This window comes from Leptodactylus fuscus, chromosome 1 (assembly GCF_031893055.1).
Source record: "Leptodactylus fuscus isolate aLepFus1 chromosome 1, aLepFus1.hap2, whole genome shotgun sequence".
NCBI lineage: Eukaryota > Metazoa > Chordata > Amphibia > Anura > Leptodactylidae > Leptodactylus > Leptodactylus fuscus.
This window is the reverse complement of record NC_134265.1, coordinates 195,957,072-195,982,186: the sequence shown is the minus strand read 5'-3', so window position 1 is coordinate 195,982,186 and position 25,115 is coordinate 195,957,072. Positions and strand designations below refer to the sequence as shown.

At 45.7% G+C, this 25,115-nt stretch overlaps 1 protein-coding gene across 1 annotated transcript in view; it reads left to right on the top strand.

The window, feature by feature from the left end:
• USE1 (unconventional SNARE in the ER 1) overlaps nucleotides 1-25,115 on the top strand; it is a 75,253-nt gene that overhangs the window by 41,857 nt on the left and 8,281 nt on the right. Inside the window, exons 5-7 of the mRNA XM_075264209.1 lie at nucleotides 7,653-7,671; nucleotides 9,797-9,827; nucleotides 13,582-13,744. Coding sequence (XP_075120310.1) covers nucleotides 7,653-7,671; nucleotides 9,797-9,827; nucleotides 13,582-13,744 — 213 coding nt within the window. The remainder of the gene's footprint in view (nucleotides 1-7,652; nucleotides 7,672-9,796; nucleotides 9,828-13,581; nucleotides 13,745-25,115) is intronic.

Below are 25,115 nucleotides of genomic sequence, written 5' to 3'. Positions count from 1 at the left end.
AATAGGTAGAAAAAGAAATGGGAGGCACTTACCCTTAAGGCGTATATTTCTTAAAACGTCTTAATTTATTTAATCTTCGGATAAAAGCATAACAGGGAGAGAGGCATGCTCAATGTTACAGCAAACACATAAGCTTTTATCTGAAGATGAAATAAATTAAGAAGTTTTAAAAAATATACGCCTTAAGGGTCAGTGGCCCCCCATTTCTTTTTGTACTTATTCTATTTACAGACTGTTTTTTAGGGAAGCAGAGCACCACCCGTATGTAGGCACTTTATTACATTGACCACTGTTCCTATTTTCTTCTCTATGCCGCTAATGTGCAATTGGTAGTAGCGCCACCTCTCTTGGTTTCTTGTTTTTGTGATATTTCCAGTAGTGCACTAAAAGAGGGACTAAAAGTGGATTTTTGTTTTCCTGGCAGGAAATTACAAATAGAGACCTGCAACTGCATTTGAGTTCTAATGCATTATCGTTTATTTACAAAGCATTGTACCATTTTTTTATTTAGTCTTTCTATAAACCAGCTTATATCATAACGGTATTTTTGTTAAAATTATTACATTACTTTCTCTTAAGTAATCAAGGTCAAAATAGCTTAATAAACAAAAAATAATTAAGAAGCAGTTTATCTATTCCCATAACTAAGCAAGGTCTTTAGCACAGACAGCCTTGAACAGCAGGCAAGGTCTTGATGTATTTGCCTTGATGAGGATCAGAAGCTGAGATACATGGAGTATCTGGAAAATGTTTGTGCAGCAAAACACATTGGAATTCATGCATTAAAAAAAAAAATCAACAACTTGTTTATTGCCTACACCAATTTATCAGATGACTTCTTTGATTTTGAGACCTGTTCAACTGTGTGTGGTTAGTAAAAATGAAAGGACATTGAGTCACATTTATTTGAAAACCATACCAGTCTCTATAATGGGTTTCATTTGCATCCTGGGATCACTTCAACCACTGTATGATTGCCATGTTGACACCCAGCCAAAATCTGAGATCAAGCTGGTGTAATAAGCAGCAGATACCCACTGGAGCAGTCTTATTTAGACTGGCTGGTGTACAAAATTTAAAAGGCGCACTCCTCTTAATAATTCTAACGTACCTCAGGATGTGTGTGCAGCAGAATTTGACATTTACACCAACTAGGAGCTGGTGGAGGTTTCAGCTGTTCTTAATGCCAGTTTTATGGCATAAAAAAATTATAAGTTTGTCAGATCATAATGGTCCATCCCTACTCCAGCAACGTGTAACAAGAGGCAAATATTGGTGTAAATAGGTAAAAAGTACACTTTTTGCCCAAAAGGGGTTTACATAAAAATGTAGTTTCCCTATGCTAAAAGATGGACATAGAGTATTACCTTCTGCTGATATATAATATATAGCCTGATCTCCATTTCACTAAAGTAAGCAAAGGTGTACGTGAGAAATGCAAAATATTTGTCATTATTGTGGCAGTGCAAAAGGATTTGTAGGGATCGCACTACATTTACATGCTTGACACTCTGTAAGCAAGACCAGAGAGGGGGCGCTACTTACCTCTGGCATTGCCCTGCTCGTTGGCGGTCCTCCGCGGCACCGATCCCCCCGGCGTGGAACGACCGGACAGCTTGCGGCCTGCTCCTCCAGCACGAGGCCACCGGCCATCTTCCTCCTCAGCTCCTCTTCCGGTCTGTTGGTGCAGCGCGCTCTCCTGGCTGCTGCAGGGACTCTGTTGTGGAGTGTCTCCCGGCCAGTCTGCACACTGCTGCAGTGGCCCCCCCTGCCTCCCCCGGATTGTGGGATTCTGCCTGGACCCGACACCCTTCTATCTGCTGCCTGGCTGGCCCTGTTGGGTGAGTGTAGCCCTGACTGCGGGCCATTTTCCCTGCTTCTCCTGCCTGAGCAAAGACTGTCCCCATAGTTGGGTGGGTGCCTGGTCCCTGCTAGCGTCCACATTCTGCCTTGGGCTCTCAGTTAGCCTCACAACGAGTTTTTCCTGCTGCTGGCTGTCTGCCCTGTTCACCCCTGATCCTGGGACCGCTACTATCTACCTCTGTGGACAATTCTTCTTCAGTGTTTCCATCTGCTGTGGTCTCCGTCCGGGGTTGCCTGTTTTAATACTGCCCTGTTGAATATTGCCATTGTGGACTTGGTTTCCCGTATCTGCCACCATACCTACCTCTGCAGCACGGAAAAAAGGCGGCAGCGGACTCTCCAAGATGAGTCGCCCGCACCCGACCTCGACTTCCGAACGACTTAGGGGGTTCGCCAGATCTACCACTCCCCCGGCCTCCACCTCTCCTGCTGCCTCTCTGGCCCATTCGAGAAGGACGCCGAGCCTACCCTAAAACAAATCACTGCTCAGTTGTTGAAAGCCATCCAACCGGGACCTCCTCCCTGACTAGTAAAATTGAGGAGGTCAGGATTGATCTTGGCCTGCTTCGACAGGACTTTCAAACTCTTCGGGGCAGGGTAAGCAAAGCGGAGGGTCGTGTTTCCCAGGTGTAGGATTCTGTTCAACCCCTTCCTGCCAATATTCCGGAGCTTGAGTGAGCGGCGAGCCTCTGAACGCAATGGGCGGGCGATTTGGAGAACAGACTGCGTCGCAACAGTCTACAAATCCTGGGCCTTCCAGAGCATGCTGAGGGTGCTGACCCTCGCTCCTTTAATGAGAAGTGGCTGAGAGATACCCTTCCGGAGGCACATTTTTCACCAATATTTGCTGTTGAGAAGGCCCATCGAGTTCCGGCTAAACCGCCTCCCCCGGGGGCCCCTCCGCGCCCTCTGCTGGCTCGTCTGATTAATAGTACTGATCGGGACACCGCCCTGCGGGCTGCACGCTACGCGGGTGACATTACGTTTATTGGAGCTACGGAGGCGCTCTTTCCTGACTTCTCGGCTGCTCTCCAGAAGACCAGAGCAACCTTTGTCAACCTTCGGTCAAGAGACGACTGCGGGAAAAGGCTATACAATATTCCCTGGTTTATCCGGCCAGGCTTTCGAGTCATTCATGGCATGATTCTTTGTTTTTCAACTCTCCTAAGGATGTGGAGGACTGGCTATCTCTCCTGCCCGGCTCCCCAAGACGCTGATTGCATGTTCCGGTGTGGGCAGTTCCCCTGGACTGTGCATAAGGATTTACGATTCTGCAGTAATTTTGCATTTCTTCTCTTGATGTGCTACGTATCCTTTTGCTATTGCTGACTAGGTGGACATTATCACTGTTTTTCTTGCCCAGGGACTTCAGACGTTTATATATGGTTCTTGTGTTTTCAGCTCAGCCGTATAATCGTATTTAGCTCCACTGCGCTATTTTTGAGTGAGTGCCCGGACTTCCATCGGTATTGGGTGCATTTTCTCTCCCATTGTGGTAGCCACGGTAGTTATGTCTAATATCTTAGATCTATTTGCACTATTGCTTGCACCTTTTGTGGGTGCGATGTTATGTTTTATTTGTGCTTTTGCTTGGTTTTTGATCTGCCACGCGCTCTCTTGCCTGTGTGTCCTGCAATGTCTGGCCTGTATTGATGAGGTAATGGGTTGCCATGGCGTCACTTAGTGTTCTCTCCTGGAATGTTAGGGTGTTGGGTAGCCCGCGTAAACGCTCTTCTGTTTTTTTTCCCAGATCAGGCAGTCAAATCCCCATATTGTGTGTCTCCAGGAGACCCACTTGGTATCCGAGACTTCCAGGTGGTTACAGAAGCCATGGGTTCAGTGGGCCGCTCATTCTATACACACTACTTTCTCCAGAGGGGTGTCTATTTTAGTACCTCGCAGTCCCAGATGGGAGTTGGGGGTGGTTGAGCAAGATCCAGAGGGACAGTATGTGTATGTCCAGGCTTGGATAGACTTGGCCTTATATGTGATATTGGGTGTGTATCTGCCCCCTGCATCCGATCTGTCTGTACTCCAGTCAACGGCCCAATTTGTAGCCAAATTCCCAGGGGCACTAGTCCTATGCCTAGGTGATTTTAACAGGGTGATGAACAATGCTGTAGACCGGTTTCACATTGGTTCGGATCCTCCGCCCTCCTCTAGTCCCACTCCCTTGGCCAGATTGGTCCAGGAGTTGGGGTGGCAGGATTTGTGGAGGATTCTGTCTCCTGACTCTAGAGCTTTCTCCTGCCATTCTGCCCATAGACATGCCCTGTCACGTATTGATTATACTTTTGGGAATGTGAAGACGTGCTCCCTTCTACACTCAGCGTTTTACTTGCCTAGGGCGGTCTCGGACCACTCTCCCCTCTTAGTCATGCTGAATCATGGAGATATTGTTAGATCATACTGGACTTACCACATACACCCCTTCTGGCTCAACTGTTTTTACCTACTAACCGGATTCCTGATCAGCTGCAGGTTTTTTTGGAGATTCACTCCCCTGGTACTCTCCCTTCTCTTTTGTGGGAGACTACTAAAGCATACCTCACAGGCTGTATCAAATCCTACGTCAAGCGGGAGTCCTCACTGCTGGAAACTAGCTTAGCGGCTCAATGTACCTCCTTAGAGGCGGCTTATGTCGCCAACCCAACCGATGACGCTAGATCCCAGTGGCTACATGCTGGTAGACAATACTTACATGCCTTACACGACAAATCCCGTAGGTCCCTCTTTTTTAATAAGCAGAGATTTTTTGAATTGGGTAACCAGTCGAGCAGTTTACTAGCCCACCTGAATATGGCTTCCCCTGCTATTCTTCGTGTGCACTCGGCCACGGGCGACACTATTTCTAATAGCCGGGACATTCGTGATAGATTCCAGAGTGTTATAATTCTGCTTTTGAGGGCTGCAGTCTCCCGGCGTCCTTTTATGATGCTACCATTAGCCTGTTACTTAAACCAGATAAGGACCCGCTGGACTGCGGCTCTTACAGGCCTATAAGTTTGCTAAACATTGATTACAAACTCTTAGCCAAAATGTTGGCTAATAGACTTAACTTGGTGGTCCTTGATCTGGTCCGCCTGGACCAGACTGGTTTTATGCCGGGCAAGTCCACGTCTGACAAGCTGAGACGCGTCCAGGTGGTGACCCAGATTGGCTCGGCCTGTTCGGCGGATTGGGCAATAGCTTCTTTGGATGCAACCAAGGCCTTCAACTCGGTCGAGTGGCCTTTTCTTTTGCACTCCCTATACAGATATGGATTTGGCGATGGCTTTATCACATGGGTATCCCTTCTGTACCATTCCCCTAGGGCGGCGTTGTCCATTAACGTCTCGCTGTCCCCGTATTTTTCGCTGGGTAGAGGCACGCGGCAGGGCTGTTTGCCCTAGCTGCAGAACCCCTGGCCATACTCCTTAGGCAAGACTCTGTCTACCGGGGTATTCTCATTGGCTCCCGGGAGGAGAGAGTCGCGCTTTATGCCAACGATCTCCTCCTCTTTCTGACTAATCCCTCTCTATCATTGCCTCGGGCCATGGAGCTTATAGATGAGTTCGGTAATTACTCAGGCCTCCGCACTAACTGGTCTAAATCCTCTTATATGTCCATTAGCCGAGCTTCAGCGGCGTTCCCACTCATTTCCCATTTTAGGATTAAAGGGGCTCTATCAGCAAAATTATGCTAATGGTGCACGGTCAGGTAAGTTTTGCATATATGTTTTAATACTTTTATTTAAAAACGGGACCGGGATTAAATGTAACATTTACGGTGCCTGAATAGCCTTTTTAAAGGCTATTCACGCATATGTGGGGCTCAGCATAATTTTGCTGATAGAGCCCCTTTAAATTCCGGACCTGGGCTGCGTTGCCCCTGTCCGTATCGGGTCGTATTAACCTGATTAAAATGTTAGTCTTGCCCAAGTGTGTATAGCCGTGCACCTGCCTCTCCGGTTCTTCCAACAGATGGACTCTCTGACGACCTCCTTTGTGTGGGGCCATTCCAGGTCCAAGTTAAGCTTGTCTACCCTCAGGAGGCCGAAACAGCTCAGTGGTGCATCTCTCCCTGATCTGTTCCTCTATTATTTAGCTGGCCAGCTTCGTTTTCTCAAACCCTGGCTCTCCTCGGGACCGCTTTTGGGCCCTGAGGCGCACCTGGCTTACCATCTGGACTTGCGTATCTTGTGGCCTGTATTGGAACATTCCCGACTGTTTAGGGGCAGACTTTTGCCCCTTCACACTCTGGCGGCGCAGGTCTGGAAGCAAGCCCGGAAGTGTCTTCTTTCTCTGACGCCCCTGTGGAGACCCCACTATGGGACGATCCTGATTGCCTGATGCCCAGTCCTGGTCCTGTTATGGTGTATCCTCCCTGTCGGATTTATACGCGCAAGGTGTCTTTGTTACATTTGATTCCCTAGTCTCCTCACACGAGATCCCCCGCCATCAATTCTTTCACTTTCTCCAAATACGGCATGCCCTCTCCTCCATATTCCCTGCTCAGCCATGTACTATCTCTGCATACCCGCTTATTGGTGTGCTCCGTTCCCAGGATCCGAGGGGCCTGATTTCTGTTCTTTAAGAGCATTTAATTTACACAAAGGTCTCATTGACTGAGGCCCCAGCCCTGGCACGTTGGCGCACCAATATCCTGGAGCTGACGGATGAGACGTTTCAGGATGTTCTGGAGTCTTCCTTGTACGTTTCACCCTCGGCTAATAATAAACTGATTCAAATATTTATTTTGCATCAGTGTTACTTGACCCCGGCCCGTCTTTTTAAGATGGGTCGTCTACCTGGCCCTAACTGCCTCAGGTGTCCGTGTCCTCATGCGGACTTCTAGCCCATGGTATGAAGTTGCCCAGCTGTGCAGACCTTCTGGAGAGGGGTGGTGGACCTTCTGGCCGATGTTTTGGGCCGTTCTGTTCCACTCTCTCCCGAGGTCTGTCTGTTTGGCGTGCTTGAGGAGGAGTTGTGGCAACATCACGTCCGGATTTTCCTTCGGGAAGGTTTGTTTTATGCCAGGAAGGCCATTGCCCTCCGGTGGATGGCCCCGCAGTCTCCGTCGGTGTCTCAATGGCGGAGACTGGTCAATTCAATCCTCCCGTTTAATCAAATTATTTATAAAGGCAGCGGCTGCCCCCAGAAATTTGTAAAGGTCTGGGGGGCATGGTGTGCTTCTCCTGCTACCCAGTACTTTGCCCCCTCCATGCGTTCGGCGCCTTTGTACCTTGAGTAGGAGCTGTTGAGTTGCTTTGCTGTATTTCTCTGTGTATGTACTGGAGGTGGACTACGGTGAGATGGCGTCGTGGCAGATCTTTGTTTGTGTGTTAGTTTGACATTTTCCTTGTACTTTATTTTTAAACCTATTTGCCTATATTTTCCTGATTGCATCGTTTGTTATGTTACTTCTCCTTCAATAAAACGAGTTTTAAAAAAAAAAAGCAAGACCAGAGAGCTGTTTCAAAGTTTGTGTTTCAATATAGAGCATCTGTCTTAAGTACACATTCACTTAAGTGGGTATTTGTGAATGATAGACTAACAGTTCCAAAAAGACACACAGCAGATATACAGATTTGTAGACAAATATGGCAGATGTGCAGTACTGCTGTAAGGAAAATCATCTAGTTATTTGTAAATATCTGACAAAGGTGGGTACAGTAACACTGTATATAAGGAAATGTACGTATGATCGGTATTTTTATTGTCTATTGTACAGTTTCAACATGGTTTTAGACACAGGATTTTTTTTTTTTATATCAAGACATAACCTGTTGTTCTTTTCTCGTTTTGCAGACTGCATTGTCACCAAACAGTAAGTATATTTTAAGAAATCATTTGGGTTTGCATGTAGTGGCATCATGTAGTCTGCATTAGAGACATTTGACATACTTTCTTTACCTGTAGTATAAGGGGGGCATTATTAAAGGGGTTGTCCCATCACAAGGATCCTAGCTATACTGCTTGATAATGTGGATGTAAGACTTTTCCTAAATACACTGCTTCAGCAAAACTGCTTTGTTTGTCCACTATCTTACTTTATTCAATTCTTTGTGGCCACAGCCCTGACTTAGCTGCTCATGAGTCAAGTGATGTATCTGCTGCTCTCAGGGGGATGGAGGAGGGGCTAAGTGCAGGGAGCGAGCCTGTGTATCTAGCTATTCCTGTGTCTACACCATCTGACCTAGCTTCCTGCTATCAGATAGAGGAGAGGAGCTGCTTTCATGTCTTCTGTTCTCCCAGTTATCAGGCTAGCTAATTCAGTTGTGTTCATTATGGCAGAGACATGCAGTCTCTGTATGTAACACAGAATGGAGTTGCTGCTGCCTGTACTTCATAGTCCAGTGTGGGTGGGCAGAGCTACACGTTAATTTGGGGCAGAGCTAAACGGCAGGTTGCCTGTGAAACCCCGCCCACCAAATGATGCAGGAAACCAGGAAGAAAGAAGATTTTACAGCAGTAAAGACTGAGGAGTATGTGAGGTGGGAATACCCCTTTAAGTTTAAAATCATTTTGCATGTATCAATGGGCAAATATCTTTCAGACAAGGACTGTATTGGTATATTCTGTGTAACTAATTTTTTATGGAGAAGCTGCATAAATAGATCTTAAGTAGATCTCAGGTGATTTATGTTTTATTGGTCAAGATTTTAGTTACCATATATACTCGAGTATAAGTCGACCCGAATATAAGCCAAGACCCCTATCTTTACCACAAAAAACTTGGAAAACTTATTGACTCGAGTATAAGCCGAGGGGGGAAAATGCAGCAGCTACTGGAAAATTTCAAAAATTAAAATGGTCTGAGTTTTTGGGTGCAGTAGGTGCTGGGGAAGGGGAGGGGCTGTTTTGGTTGTCTGTCTCCCCCTTCCCTGAGCTTGAGGACTGGGTTTTTTTCCCCCACTTGGAACTCAGCCTGGCTGAATATAGGGTATCTGCAGTGCTCCTATTGACCCTTCCCAACAGAATAGGATCATTGCAGATACCCTATATTCAGTAGACCGGGCACTTTCAGATACAGGGTTACCTAATGTGTATGTGTTTCACAGTAATTTTCTACTTTGAGGGCAGGTTCACACCAACACCCGATCTCCATTATGCAGGTTTCCGTTTCCTGCCTGAGAAACTGGGCATGAGACGGAGACCAGCAGGCAGTTTTCAAACCCATTTGTGGATTTGAAAAGTGTCTGCCGGTGAGCGTCTTCTGGTCTCTGCAACGAAACCGTTTTTTTTTTTTTAACCGGACACAAAGTCGGACATGCAGGACTTTTAATTTTAAGCTGGGGGGGGGGACATCTCGGCGCCATTATACTTACAGACCCGGCATCCATACCTGGCATACAGACACTGGGGCAGGTGCCGGGGCCCACAGCATTGCCACGCTCCTGGTAGGAGCTTGGCGATGCTGTACATTTCAAACTGCAGAATTACTTACAGTACTTCTGCTAGCAGGCCAAGAAGCAAACACACGCCAGGTGCGAGCCTGAGCTTCCGTGTTCACGTCACCCGGCGTGTGGTGGAGCAGTGAGGGGCGGGGTCTGCCTTCCTGGCCTGCTAGCAGAAAATTACCGAGGAGGACTTTTTCAGCACAAAAACTGTGCTGAAAAACTCAGCTTATACTCCGAGTATATATGGTAATTCAGCAAAATTAAAGACCTTACACTGGTTATGATCGATTGCATGGTTGCTGCAATACACGTCCCTGTTTTTGTCCTAGCAGTTTTGTGATTGCCACATAACTAATAAGAAGGAACAGATAATAATCAATAATTGCTTCACTGTACTCAATGAAGACATCGGCTGCTTGGTCCTGCGTGTGGCTAGAGATGCACCTTATTGTAATATCTGAATTATTATTTATTTGCAATTACCATTCTCTAACATTTTGTTACTTAGTAATGCAATTTAATAACTTTAAGCATCTCTTTTGTAATTGCTAGGTTCGGGGGATTTATATCCAAGAAAAAGAAAGTAAGTATTAGTGTTAGATAATCCATTATTAGATTAGAACATTTTTTAACTATGAAAGCAAACCTCACAAATAGACAATTGAATTATTTTGATGATTATTATTATTATTACTATTGTTATAATAAGGTGTTACAGAACTTATTGCAATTAACAGTAAGACTACAGCTAGATAGCGTAACTGCTGCATGTGGCCAAATCCCCATTCACCAATGACAGCACGAGTTTAAAGGTGATACCTTACTGTTATTGGCTACCACTGATGGCTGGGTATTCGGCTGCAGACAGTTGTGCAATATCTGCCTGTATTGTCACAATTTTATGTCAACTCCCAGTATCTGTTCTCACACAGGTACTTGCTGTTTCACTTTTACATTTAACCCATTAGTGACCAATGTATAGACCAACTACATTGGTCACTAATGGACCTTATTCTCATGCAATAGATTTTCTATGTCTATTGCAGCAGAATGAGGTATCACCACCCAGCAGGGATATTGCTCCCTGCTCTCATGTACTGGATATAGAGAAGAGCATTCAGCAATAATCGGGGATTGCTGTGTTCGGTCCCTGGTTATATGATCGCCGTTATTGAATAACAGTGAATATTGGCGATTAGTGTAGAAGGAAGCTGCAGGGCCTGTTTCAGTATTTTTTATTTTATCTCCTCACCAATCAATTGCAGTGAGATGAAATAAATAAGACAGAACAGGCCTTCACTTACCCCCTGCAGCCTGGATCAACTCCGAACATACTCCTTCCCTGGGAATCCAAAATGGCGTGTGCATGTGCCGATGATAGGACACAAAAGTACATTAATTGGACACTATTGTGTACAGTCTCTGGTCACAAGATCGCCATTATAATGGCAATCACTTAAGAAAGTAAAAATGAAGGTTATTATCTCCTCTCACCATGAATAGACAGTATGAGGAGATTAAATTAAGTGACCTTCACCCACAGAACCCACCCTTCCTCTGACAATCAAAATGGCACAAGCTTGTGCAGTTAGCTAAGTATCAAAGCTGTCTAAGGCATTATTTGGTACACCTCAACTGTCTTGAATTTTTTTAATTGTTCCTTGTACTTGTGATCACGATGAAAAACCTATCTAGCATTTGTCTTTTTCCTCTCCCCTCACTGTAGTTATACATCCTGCCATCAGAGGTAGCACTAATTTTAATGTACTTTTTACTTTATTTTATTTTTTAACTTAAGTTTTCACCAAACACCAGATCACCTGACTGTTTGGCAGATCATAACCAAGTGAAATACATCTTGCTTCAGCCTGTTCTTTTTTTTGCAATACTGCAGTCACTTCAGTAAGTTTCATATACAGTTTTTTTCTTTTTAAGAATTTTATTCTATTGTTCTAATAAAATGTCTCATAGACGTTACATTGTGGAGGAAGCATAAAGTTTACTTTGTTCCAGCAGCTCTGGCAGTGGCACTGAAACTGCGTCAGATATGTTCTATTGTCAAGCGATGACTCAGATTCTGTGTCTACCACTGATCTTCATATCCCTATGGTAGCAGAAGCACTAGTACAATCACTGCAGTCCTTGGGCCTAGTATTGAAATTTGGGATCCCACAATTTATTTTTCACCCCAAATACCCCAGTTTTTAGCAAAACCAGGAATAAATGTGGATGTTACAAACTATACCTTGTTTCAATTTTTTGATACATTTTTGAGTGATCAAGTCCTGGAATTAATTGTGCAGCCAACTAAATTCTGTGTTAGACAATTTATTAAAGGGAAGCCCACATCCATGTATTAATAAAATGGACCCCAACAAGTGGAGAGATGATGCTATGGAGTTATATGTCAGGGGTTGGCCCCTTAGTTCCAGTGAAGAAAAAACAAGACATTTTGGATAATTGTATGCTCCTTTTGTGACTGGGCGCTGGTTCACAAAGGAAAGTCTGTAAAGGCATGTTTGGGGTGGGTTTGCTGTGAAAGAACTTGTCTGACCCACACAGAACACTGACTTTAACCCAATCAAACACCTTTGGGATGAACTGGAACAGAGATTTTGAGCCAGCCGTCTCGTCCAACATCTGTGTCTAGCAAATGCTCTCCTTGTTGAATGGGCAAAAGTACCCATAGATGCACTTATTTGGCTGTAAAGGTGGAACCTTTATCTGGTGCCCGGTGCTGCAGTCACGGTAATTAAAGTCAAACACCCGTGATTTACAATTGCTCTTGTAGGAGTGATAACTGCTTCATCTCCATGCTGAAGTTACTGTCCATGAGTTACACTGTAATAAGGCAAGCTTTTAGGACTTTATCATCACTTTTATTCCCAAAATGTAACTCTTTATAGCGATGATAGTAAAGTGAAAAAGACCTCCCATTTACACTGTGCTAACAGCACGCGATTCCCTGCCACCCCCTCCCATCACCTACTTCCTGGATGTTTGCTCTGTCTCAGCAGGGAGCCTAAAATATAAAAAAAAAAAAAAAAAAAAAAAAAAAAAAAAAGAACTTGATAGTCTTCAGTAGTTGATACCTTTTTAATGGCTAACTCATAATGATGACAAATTACGATGTTTCGGAACGCTTCGGCTCCTTTCTCAAGTAAATTTAAAACATTTCTGAAGGCTGCATATTTATATACAAAGAGGGCACATAGGGAAAGAATTCCAGGAGGAAGGGGGGGGGGGTTGTTAGTAATTGGTAGAGACAATGTAAACACTTACAGGTCCTTATCAGTTCACAGGTTCCTGTAAAGTGACATAAAACCATGTGACAAATTTAACCCCCTCTCCAGTGTTTGAAGCAGGGTCATAAATTTAAAAAGGTATCAACTACTGAAGACTATCAAGTTCTTTTGTTTTTTTTTTTGGTTTTTTTTTATATTTCCAACCCACTGACTAACACGGTACAAGAACGAACATTTTCCTTATACTAAACAGGGAGCCTAGCAAGAGATAACACAAGCAGTTTACAGCTCTTTACTATACTAAACTGCTAGGTAATTTACACATAGACCAGGGGTCCAGAAAATATGCCATGTTGAATATAAAACCTAATTTTGTTGAAAAACTATATATATGGGTATCAAATTTAATATGTTTACATGCAATAGTATGTATAAAAACTATTTTGTCTTAGGTAAAAGAAGCTAAAATTATTTTTTTTTCACATTTTATACCATTCTTTTACTTTTAGCGACAAAACTTCTACTTATTTAACAAATAACGCTAGAAAAAAACATGGTAAAACTATTTGGGATATGCAAAGCCAATAAAAAGATATTACTATGTAAAGCAATGCATACCCAAGTGCTAAATTAGGCCTGAGCATTGGGGCATCAATGATGCTTGGCCCTGAAAGGGTAAATGCCATAGAATGGGATTGTATAGTAGCTGCATATTGAAGTTCTAAGCTTATTTAATCCGTTCCCGACAGCCATAATAGTACAGCAATATCATGTCTTTTAACATGGCATCTACTCAGGAGATGAGCAAGTGCCATAGTCACCAGGTCTCCACTGTTTTACACTACAGAGACCTGGCAGCAGTGCCTGTGATCAGAGTGCGTGTAGATGCCTAATTTTCGACCAAGGTTTCTATAGCACCTCATTGTCAGCATCATCAGGGATGGCGATCTATTACTATGGCAGCTGACAGCTTACTGAAAGTTATAGTTTTATTATGTCGGTGCAGGGATTTTGCAATACACTTCAATATGCTAATATGCTCATTCAGTTTTTTTCTTGTCAAAATATTGCTGATTGGATTACATTTTGCAGGGGCTCCTCTTCAGATGACAAGCAGTCCTCAGCAGAGCTCGATGCAGTACTACAGCATCACAACAACATGCAAGAGAAGCTAGCTGAGGAGATGTTACGCCTTACTCAGAATCTAAAGAATAACACCTTAGCAGCACAGAATGTCATTAAGCAGGACAATCAGGTAATAATGACACACCTCCTCAGATAGGCGCTGTCACCTTGAGCATTTTGACATAATTAATTAAAATAAATTTAGCCATGTCAAAGATATAAGTCCTTTTATCTCCCAAGTGGGTGGTAACACTCTGGGGGAGGGGTCTCTGTGTGCTGTATGCCCGATAGTGTTACCGCCAGCTTTGCTAGTATATAGAGATGAGCGAACAGTGTTCTATCGAACTCATGTTCGATCGGATATTAGGCTGTTCGGCATGTTCGAATCGAATCGAACACCGCGTGGTAAAGTGCGCCATTACTCGATTCCCCTCCCACCTTCCCTGGCGCCTTTTTTGCTCCAATAACAGCGCAGGGTAGGTGGGACAGGAACTACGAAGTAGGCAAAACCCATTGGCTGCCGAAAACATGTGACCTCTAATTTAAAAGAACAGCGACGCCCAGGTTCGCGTCATTCTGAGCTTGCAATTCACCGAGGACGGAGGTTTCCGTCCAGCTAGCTAGGGCTTAGATTCTGGGTAGGCAGGGACAGGCTAGGATAGGAAGGAGAAGACAACCAACAGCTCTTGTAAGAGCTAAATTCCAGGGAGAAGCTTGTCAGTGTAACGTGGCACTGACGGGCTCAATCGCCGCAACCCAGCTTTCCCAGGATCCTGAATGGAATACACTGTCAGTGTATTCCCGTATACCCGATATATACCCCGATACCCGTTCCAACGGTGTGCCCCCCCACCTTCACCCCAGAAATACCCTGCAAGTCCCCTAGCAATAGAATTGGGGCTATATACACCCACAATTTTTACTACTGGTATACAGTGCCATTGTCTGACTGGGAATTCAAAGAATATATTGGGAATACAAATACCCTCATTTCTTGCTACTGCCATATAGTGCCAGTGTCTGACTGGGAATTCAAAGAATATATTGGGGTTACGTGCACCCACAATTTTTACTACTGGTATACAGTGCCATTGTCTGACTGGGAATTCAAAGAATATATTGGGAATACAAATACCCTCATTTCTTGCTACTGCCATATAGTGCCAGTGTCTGACTGGGAATTCAAAGAATATATTGGGGTTACGTGCACCCACAATTTTTACTACTGGTATACAGTGCCATTGTCTGACTGGGAATTCAAAGAATATATTGGGAATACAAATACCCTCATTTCTTGCTACTGCCATATAGTGCCAGTGTCTGACTGGGAATTCAAAGAATATATTGGGGTTACGTGCACCCACAATTTTTACTACTGGTATACAGTGCCATTGTCTGACTGGGAATTCAAAGAATATATTGGGAATACAAATACCCTCATTTCTTGCTACTGCCATATAGTGCCAGTGTCTGACTGGGAATTCAAAGAATATATTGGGGTTACGTGCACCCACAATTTTTACTACTGGTATACAGTGCCACTGTCTGACTGGGAATTCAAAGAATATATTGGGGTTATAAATACCCTCATTTCTTGCTACTGCCATATAGTGCCAGTTTCTGACTGGTAATTCAAAGAATATATTGGGGTTACGTGCACCCACAATTTTTACTACTGGTATACAGTGCCATTGTCTGACTGGGAATTCAAAGAGTATATTGGGAATACAAATACCCTCATTTCTTGCTACTGCCATATAGTGCCAGTTTCTGACTGGTAATTCAAAGAATATATTGGAGTTACGTGCACCCACAATTTTTACTACTGGTATACAGTGCCATTGTCTGACTGGGAATTCAAAGAATATATTGGGGTTATAAATACCCTCATTTCTTGCTACTGCCATATAGTGCCAGTTTCTGACTGGTAATTCAAAGAATATATTGGGGTTACGTGCACCCACAATTTTTACTACTGGTATACAGTGCCATTGTCTGACTGGGAATTCAAAGAATATATTGGGGTTATAAATACCCTCATTTCTTGCTACTGCCATATAGTGCCAGTTTCTGACTGGTAATTCAAAGAATATATTGGGGTTACGTGCACCCACAATTTTTACTACTGGTATACAGTGCCATTGTCTGACTGGGAATTCAAAGAGTATATTGGGAATACAAATACCCTCATTTCTTGCTACTGCCATATAGTGCCAGTTTCTGACTGGGAATTCAAAGAATATATTGGGGTTACGTGCACCCACAATTTTTACTACTGGTATACAGTGCCATTGTCTGACTGGGAATTCAAAGAGTATATTGGGAATACAAATACCCTCATTTCTTGCTACTGCCATATAGTGCCAGTTTCTGACTGGGAATTCAAAGAATATATTGGGGTTACGTGCACCCACAATTTTTACTACTGGTATACAGTGCCATTGTCTGACTGGGAATTCAAAGAATATATTGGGGTTACGTGCACCCACAATTTTTACTACTGGTATACAGTGCCATTGTCTGACTGGGAATTCAAAGAGTATATTGGGAATACAAATACCCTCATTTCTTGCTACTGCCATATAGTGCCAGTGTCTGACTGGTAATTCAAAGAATATATTGGGGTTACGTGCACCCACAATTTTTACTACTGGTATACAGTGCCATTGTCTGACTGGGAATTCAAAGAGTATATTGGGAATACAAATACCCTCATTTCTTGCTACTGCCATATAGTGCCAGTTTCTGACTGGTAATTCAAAGAATATATTGGGGTTACGTGCACCCACAATTTTTACTACTGGTATACAGTGCCATTGTCTGACTGGGAATTCAAAGAATATATTGGGGTTATAAATACCCTCATTTCTTGCTACTGCCATATAGTGCCAGTTTCTGACTGGTAATTCAAAGAATATATTGGGGTTACGTGCACCCACAATTTTTACTACTGGTATACAGTGCCATTGTCTGACTGGGAATTCAAAGAGTATATTGGGAATACAAATACCCTCATTTCTTGCTACTGCCATATAGTGCCAGTTTCTGACTGGGAATTCAAAGAATATATTGGGGTTACGTGCACCCACAATTTTTACTACTGGTATACAGTGCCATTGTCTGACTGGGAATTCAAAGAGTATATTGGGAATACAAATACCCTCATTTCTTGCTACTGCCATATAGTGCCAGTTTCTGACTGGGAATTCAAAGAATATATTGGGGTTACGTGCACCCACAATTTTTACTACTGGTATACAGTGCCATTGTCTGACTGGGAATTCAAAGAGTATATTGGGAATACAAATACCCTCATTTCTTGCTACTGCCATATAGTGCCAGTTTCTGACTGGGAATTCAAAGAATATATTGGGGTTACGTGCACCCACAATTTTTACTACTGGTATACAGTGCCATTGTCTGACTGGGAATTCAAAGAGTATATTGGGAATACAAATACCCTCATTTCTTGCTACTGCCATATAGTGCCAGTTTCTGACTGGGAATTCAAAGAATATATTGGGGTTACGTGCACCCACAATTTTTACTACTGGTATACAGTGCCATTGTCTGACTGGGAATTCAAAGAATATATTGGGGTTACGTGCACCCACAATTTTTACTACTGGTATACAGTGCCATTGTCTGACTGGGAATTCAAAGAGTATATTGGGAATACAAATACCCTCATTTCTTGCTACTGCCATATAGTGCCAGTGTCTGACTGGTAATTCAAAGAATATATTGGGGTTACGTGCACCCACAATTTTTACTACTGGTATACAGTGCCATTGTCTGACTGGGAATTCAAAGAGTATATTGGGAATACAAATACCCTCATTTCTTGCTACTGCCATATAGTGCCAGTTTCTGACTGGTAATTCAAAGAATATATTGGGGTTACGTGCACCCACAATTTTTACTACTGGTATACAGTGCCATTGTCTGACTGGGAATTCAAAGAATATATTGGGGTTATAAATACCCTCATTTCTTGCTACTGCCATATAGTGCCAGTTTCTGACTGGTAATTCAAAGAATATATTGGGGTTACGTGCACCCACAATTTTTACTACTGGTATACAGTGCCATTGTCTGACTGGGAATTCAAAGAGTATATTGGGAATACAAATACCCTCATTTCTTGCTACTGCCATATAGTGCCAGTTTCTGACTGGGAATTCAAAGAATATATTGGGGTTACGTGCACCCACAATTTTTACTACTGGTATACAGTGCCATTGTCTGACTGGGAATTCAAAGAATATATTGGGGTTACGTGCACCCACAATTTTTACTACTGGTATACAGTGCCATTGTCTGACTGGGAATTCAAAGAGTATATTGGGAATACAAATACCCTCATTTCTTGCTACTGCCATATAGTGCCAGTTTCTGACTGGGAATTCAAAGAATATATTGGGGTTACGTGCACCCACAATTTTTACTACTGGTATACAGTGCCATTGTCTGACTGGGAATTCAAAGAGTATATTGGGAATACAAATACCCTCATTTCTTGCTACTGCCATATAGTGCCAGTTTCTGACTGGGAATTCAAAGAATATATTGGGGTTACGTGCACCCACAATTTTTACTACTGGTATACAGTGCCATTGTCTGACTGGGAATTCAAAGAATATATTGGGGTTACGTGCACCCACAATTTTTACTACTGGTATACAGTGCCATTGTCTGACTGGGAATTCAAAGAGTATATTGGGAATACAAATACCCTCATTTCTTGCTACTGCCATATAGTGCCAGTGTCTGACTGGTAATTCAAAGAATATATTGGGGTTACGTGCACCCACAATTTTTACTACTGGTATACAGTGCCATTGTCTGACTGGGAATTCAAAGAGTATATTGGGAATACAAATACCCTCATTTCTTGCTACTGCCATATAGTGCCAGTTTCTGACTGGTAATTCAAAGAATATATTGGGGTTATAAATACCCTCATTTCTTGCTACTGCCATATAGTGCCAGTTTCTGACTGGTAATTCAAAGAATATATTGGGGTTACGTGCACCCACAATTTTTACTACTGGTATACAGTGCCATTGTCTGACTGGGAATTCAAAGAATATATTGGGGTTATAAATACCCTCATTTCTTGCTACTGCCATATAGTGCCAGTTTCTGACTGGTAATTCAAAGAATATATTGGGGTTACGTGCACCCACAATTTTTACTACTGGTATACAGTGCCATTGTCTGACTGGGAATTCAAAGAGTATATTGGGAATACAAATACCCTCATTTCTTGCTACTGCCATATAGTGCCAGTTTCTGACTGGGAATTCAAAGAATATATTGGGGTTACGTGCACCCACAATTTTTACTACTGGTATACAGTGCCATTGTCTGACTGGGAATTCAAAGAGTATATTGGGAATACAAATACCCTCATTTCTTGCTACTGCCATATAGTGCCAGTTTCTGACTGGGAATTCAAAGAATATATTGGGGTTACGTGCACCCACAATTTTTACTACTGGTATACAGTGCCATTGTCTGACTGGGAATTCAAAGAATATATTGGGGTTACGTGCACCCACAATTTTTACTACTGGTATACAGTGCCAATTTCTAACTAGGAATTCAAAATGCGCAAGGCTCCCGGAAAGGGACGTGGACGAGGCCGTGGGCGAGGTCGGGGGAATGGTTCTGGGGAGCAAGGTAGCAGTGAAGCCACAGGGCGTCCCGTGCCTACTCCTGTGGGGCAGCAAGCATTGCGCCACTCCACAGTGCCAGGGTTGCTTGCCACATTAACTAAACTGCAGGGTACAAACCTTAGTAGGCCCGAGAACCAGGAACAGGTCTTGCAATGGCTGTCAGAGAACGCTTACAGCACATTGTCCAGCAGCCAGTCAGACTCTGCCTCCTCTCCTCCTATTACCCAACAGTCTTGTCTTCCTTCCTCCCAAAATTCCGAAGCTTTACAGAACAATAACCCAAACTGTCCCTGCTCCCCAGAGCTGTTCTCCGCTCCTTTCATTGTCCCTCAACCTGCCTCTCCACGTCACGATTCCACGAACCTAACAGAGGAGCATCTGTGTCCAGATGCTCAAACACTAGAGTCTCCTCCATCTCCGTTCGATTTGGTGGTGGATGACCAGCAACCCACCCTCATCGACGATGATGTGACGCAGTTGCCGTCAGGGCATCCAGTTGACCGGCGCATTGTGCGGGAGGAGGAGATGAGACAGGAGTTGGAAGAGGAAGTGGTGGATGATGAGGACACTGACCCGACCTGGACAGGGGGGATGTCAAGCGGGGAAAGTAGTGTGGATGTTGAGGCAGGTGCAGCACCAAAAAGGGTAGCTAGAGGCAGAGGTCAGCAGCTTAGGCGAAGCCAGGCCACACCCGGAATCTCCCAAGATGTTCCAGTTCGTACCCAGCCCCGAAAAACTCCCACCTCGAGGGCACGTTTCTCGAAGGTGTGGAGTTTTTTCAAGGAATGCGCCGAGGACAGATATAGTGTTGTCTGCACAATTTGCCTCTCGAAATTGATTAGGGGCTCTGAGAAGAGCAACCTGTCCACCACTTCAATGCGCCGTCATTTGGAATCCAAGCACTGGAATCAGTGGCAGGCAGCAACGGCAGGACAAAGGCCGCCTGCCGTTCACGCCACTGCCTCTGCCACTGCCTCTGCCACTGCCACTGCTGACTGTGCTGGCGATGCACTCCAGAGGACGAGCCAGGACACCACTTCATCTGCCTCCGCCACTTTGTTGACTTCTACCTCATCCTCCCCTGGTCCTGTCTTATCTCCTTCTCCTGCACCATCAAAGGCACCATCAGGCGTTTCTTTACAACAACCCACCATCTCTCAGACATTGGAGCGGCGGCAGAAATACACTGCTAACCACCCACACGCGCAAGCCTTGAACGCCAACATCGCTAAACTGCTGGCCCAGGAGATGTTGGCGTTCCGGCTTGTTGAAACTCCCGCCTTCCTGGACCTGATGGCAACTGCGGCACCTCGCTATGCCGTCCCTAGCCGTCACTACTTCTCCCGGTGTGCCGTCCCCGCCTTGCACCAGCACGTGTCACTCAACATCAGGCGGGCCCTTAGTTCCGCGCTTTGCACAAAGGTCCACTTGACCACCGACGCGTGGACAAGTGCATGCGGACAGGGACGCTACATTTCACTGACGGCACACTGGGTGAATGTAGTTGAGGCTGGGACTGCTTCCCAAACTGGCCCGGTGTACCTCGTCTCCCCGCCTAACATTCCTGGCAGGGACACGAGAAGAACACCCCCCTCCTCCTCCTCCTCTACCGCCTCCTCCTCCGCCACCGCCTCCTCCTCCGCCACCGCCTCCTCCTCCGCTGTTAGATTGACCCCAGCTACGAGTTGGAAACGTTGCAGCACTGGCGTTGGTAGACGTCAGCAGGCTGTGCTGAAGCTGATCAGCTTGGGGGACAGACAGCACACTGCCTCCGAGGTGAGGGATGCCCTCCTCGATGAGACGGCAATATGGTTTGAGCCGCTGCACCTGGGCCCAGGCATGGTCGTTTGTGATAACGGCCGGAACCTGGTAGCAGCTCTGGAGCTTGCCGGACTCCAACATGTTCCATGCCTGGCCCACGTCTTCAACCTAGTGGTGCAACGTTTCCTAAAAAGCTACCCCAATGTTCCATGTGCGCCCACTTTCGCAAGTCGACAGTAGCCGCTGCTAGCTTAAAATCTCTCCAGCAACGCCTGCATGTGCCACAACACCGGCTTTTGTGCGACGTCCCCACACGCTGGAACTCAACGTTTCAGATGTTGAATAGAGTGGTTGAGCAGCAGAGACCTTTGATGGAATACCAGCTACAAAACCCTAGGGTGCCACAAAGTCAGCTGCCTCAGTTTCACATCCATGAGTGGCCATGGATGAGAGACCTTTGTGACATCCTACGGGTCTTTGAGGAGTCCACAAGGAGGGTGAGCTCTGAGGATGCGATGGTGAGCCTTACAATCCCGCTCTTGTGTGTTCTGAGAGAATCCCTGATTGACATCAGGGATAACTCAGATCACACAGAGGAGTTAGGGATAGCATCCGATCCGTCACAGCTGGAGAGTAGGTCCACACATCTGTCCGCTTCACTGCGTTTAATGGAGGAGGAGGAGGAGGAGGAAGAAGAGTTGTCCGATGATGTGATGGTGATACAGGAGGCTTCCGGGCAACTTCGAATCGTCCCATTGTTGCAGCGCGGATGGGTAGACATGGAGGATGAGGAGGAAATGGAGATTGAACTTTCCGGTGGGGCCAGAGGAGTCATGCCAACTAACACTGTGGCAGACATGGCTGAGTTCATGTTGGGGTGCTTTACAACCGACAAGCGTATTGTCAAAATCATGGAGGACAACCAGTACTGGATCTTTGCTATCCTTGACCCCCGGTATAAAAACAACATCTCGTCTTTTATTCCGGTAGAGGGGAGGGCCAATCGCATCAATGCTTGCCACAGGCAATTGGTGCAGAATATGATGGAGATGTTTCCAGCATGTGACGTTGGCGGCAGGGAGGGCAGTTCCTCCAGTAGGCAACCAAGTTCTCACCGGTCCACACAAACGAGGGGCACACTGTCTAAGGTCTGGGACACCTTGATGGCACCCCCTCGCCAAAGTGCCGCCACGGAGGGTCCTAGTGTCACCAGGCGTGAGAAGTATAGGCGCATGTTGCGGGAATACCTTTCCGACCACAGCCCTGTCCTCTCCGACCCCTCTGCGCCCTACACGTATTGGGTGTCGAAGTTGGACCTGTGGCTTGAACTTGCCCTATATGCCTTGGAGGTGCTGTCCTGTCCTGCCGCCAGCGTCCTATCTGAGAGGGTGTTCAGTGCAGCCGGTGGCATCATCACTGACAAGCGCACCCGTCTGTCAGCTGAGAGTGCCGACCGGCTCACTTTGATAAAAATGAACCACCACTGGGTAGAGCCGTCATTTTTGTGCCCACCTGTGTAAAGCACCCCAACATGAAACTCCATGTCTGTACTCAACCTCTCCAATTCCTCCGCATCCTCATACTCATCCACCATAAGCGTTGCACAATTCTGCTAATACTAGGCTCCCTCCACCCTGATTTCCCCCAACTCTGCTGGTTAGAGGCTCCCTCCACCCTGATTTCCACCAACTCTGCTGGTTAGAGGCTCCCTCCACCATGAATTTGCCCAAACTGGGCTGTTTAGAGGCTCCCTCCACCATGAATTTGCCCAAACTGGGCTGTTTAGAGGCTCCCTCCACCATGAATTGGTCCAAACTGGGTTTTTTAGAGGCTCCCTCCACCATGAATTGGTCCAAACTGGGCTGGTTAGAGGCTCCCTCCACCATGAATTTGCCCAAACTGGGCTGTTTAGAGGCTCCCTCCACCATGAATTGGTCCAAACTGGGCTGGTTAGAGGCTCCCTCCACCATTAATTGGTCCAAACTGGGCTGGTTAGAGGCTCCCTCCACCATTAATTGGTCCAAACTGGGCTGGTTAGAGGCTCCCTCCACCATGAATTGGTCCAAACTGGGTTTTTTAGAGGCTCCCTCCACCATGAATTGGTCCAAACTCGGCTGTTTAGAGGCTCCCTCCACCATGAATTGGTCCAAACTGGGCTGGTTAGAGGCTCCCTCCACCATTAATTGGTCCAAACTGGGCTGGTTAGAGGCTCCCTCCACCATGAATTTGCCCAAACTGGGCTGTTTAGAGGCTCCCTCCACCATGAATTTGCCCAAACTGGGCTGTTTAGAGGCTCCCTCCACCATGAATTGGTCCAAACTGGGTTTTTTAGAGGCTCCCTCCACCATGAATTGGTCCAAACTGGGCTGGTTAGAGGCTCCCTCCACCATTAATTGGTCCAAACTGGGGTGGTTAGAGGCTCCCTCCACCATTAATTGGTCCAAACTGGGCTGGTTAGAGGCTCCCTCCACCATTAATTGGTCCAAACTGGGCTGGTTAGAGGCTCCCTCCACCATTAATTGGTCCAAACTGGGCTGTTTAGAGGCTCCCTCCACCATTAATTGGTCCAAACTGGGCTGGTTAGAGGCTCCCTCCACCATGAATTTGCCCAAACTGGGCTGTTTAGAGGCTCCCTCCACCATGAATTGGTCCAAACTGGGTTTTTTAGAGGCTCCCTCCACCATGAATTTGCCCAAACTGGGCTGGTTAGAGGCTCCCTCCACCATGAATTGGTCCAAGCTGGGTTTTTTAGAGGCTCCCTCCACCATGAATTTGCCCAAACTGGGCTGGTTAGAGGCTCCCTCCACCATGAATTGGTCCAAACTGGGCTGGTTAGAGGCTCCCTCCACCATGAATTTGCCCAAACTGGGCTGTTTAGAGGCTCCCTCCACCATTAATTGGTCCAAACTGGGCTGGTTAGAGGCTTCCTCCACCATGAATTTGCCCAAACTGGGCTGTTTAGAGGCTCCCTCCACCATGAATTGGTCCAAACTGGGTTTTTTAGAGGCTCCCTCCACCATGAATTGGTCCAAACTGGGTTTTTTAGAGGCTCCCTCCACCATGAATTGGTCCAAACTGGGCTGGTTAGAGGCTCCCTCCACCATGAATTTCCCAAAACTTGGCTGTTTAGAGGCTCCCTCCACCATGAATTGGTCCAAACTGGGCTGGTTAGAGGCTCCCTCCACCATGAATTTCCCAAAACTTGGCTGTTTAGAGGCTCCCTCCACCATGAATTGGTCCAAACTGGGCTGGTTAGAGGCTCCCTCCACCATTAATTGGTCCAAACTGGGCTGGTTAGAGGCTCCCTCCACCATGAATTGGTCCAAACTGGGTTTTTTAGAGGCTCCCTCCACCATGAATTTGCCCAAACTGGGCTGTTTAGAGGCTCCCTCCACCATGAATTGGTCCAAACTGGGCTGGTTAGAGGCTCCCTCCACCATGAATTGGTCCAAACTGGGCTGGTTAGAGGCTCCCTCCACCATTAATTGGTCCAAACTGGGCTGGTTAGAGGCTCCCTCCACCATGAATTGGTCCAAACTGGGTTTTTTAGAGGCTCCCTCCACCATGAATTTGCCCAAACTGGGCTGTTTAGAGGCTCCCTCCACCATGAATTGGTCCAAACTGGGCTGGTTAGAGGCTCCCTCCACCATTAATTGGTCCAAACTGGGCTGGTTAGAGGCTCTCTCCACCATGAATTGGTCCAAACTGGGCTGGTTAGAGGCTCCCTCCACCATGAATTTGCCCAAACTGGGCAGTTTAGAGGCTCCCTCCACCATTAATTGGTCCAAACTGGGCTGGTTAGAGGCTCCCTCCACCATGAATTTGCCCAAACTGGGCTGTTTAGAGGCTCCCTCCACCATGAATTGGTCCAAACTGGGTTTTTTAGAGGCTCCCTCCACCATGAATTGGTCCAAACTGGGCTGGTTAGAGGCTCCCTCCACCATGAATTTCCCAAAACTTGGCTGTTTAGAGGCTCCCTCCACCATGAATTGGTCCAAACTGGGCTGGTTAGAGGCTCCCTCCACCATTAATTGGTCCAAACTGGGCTGGTTAGAGGCT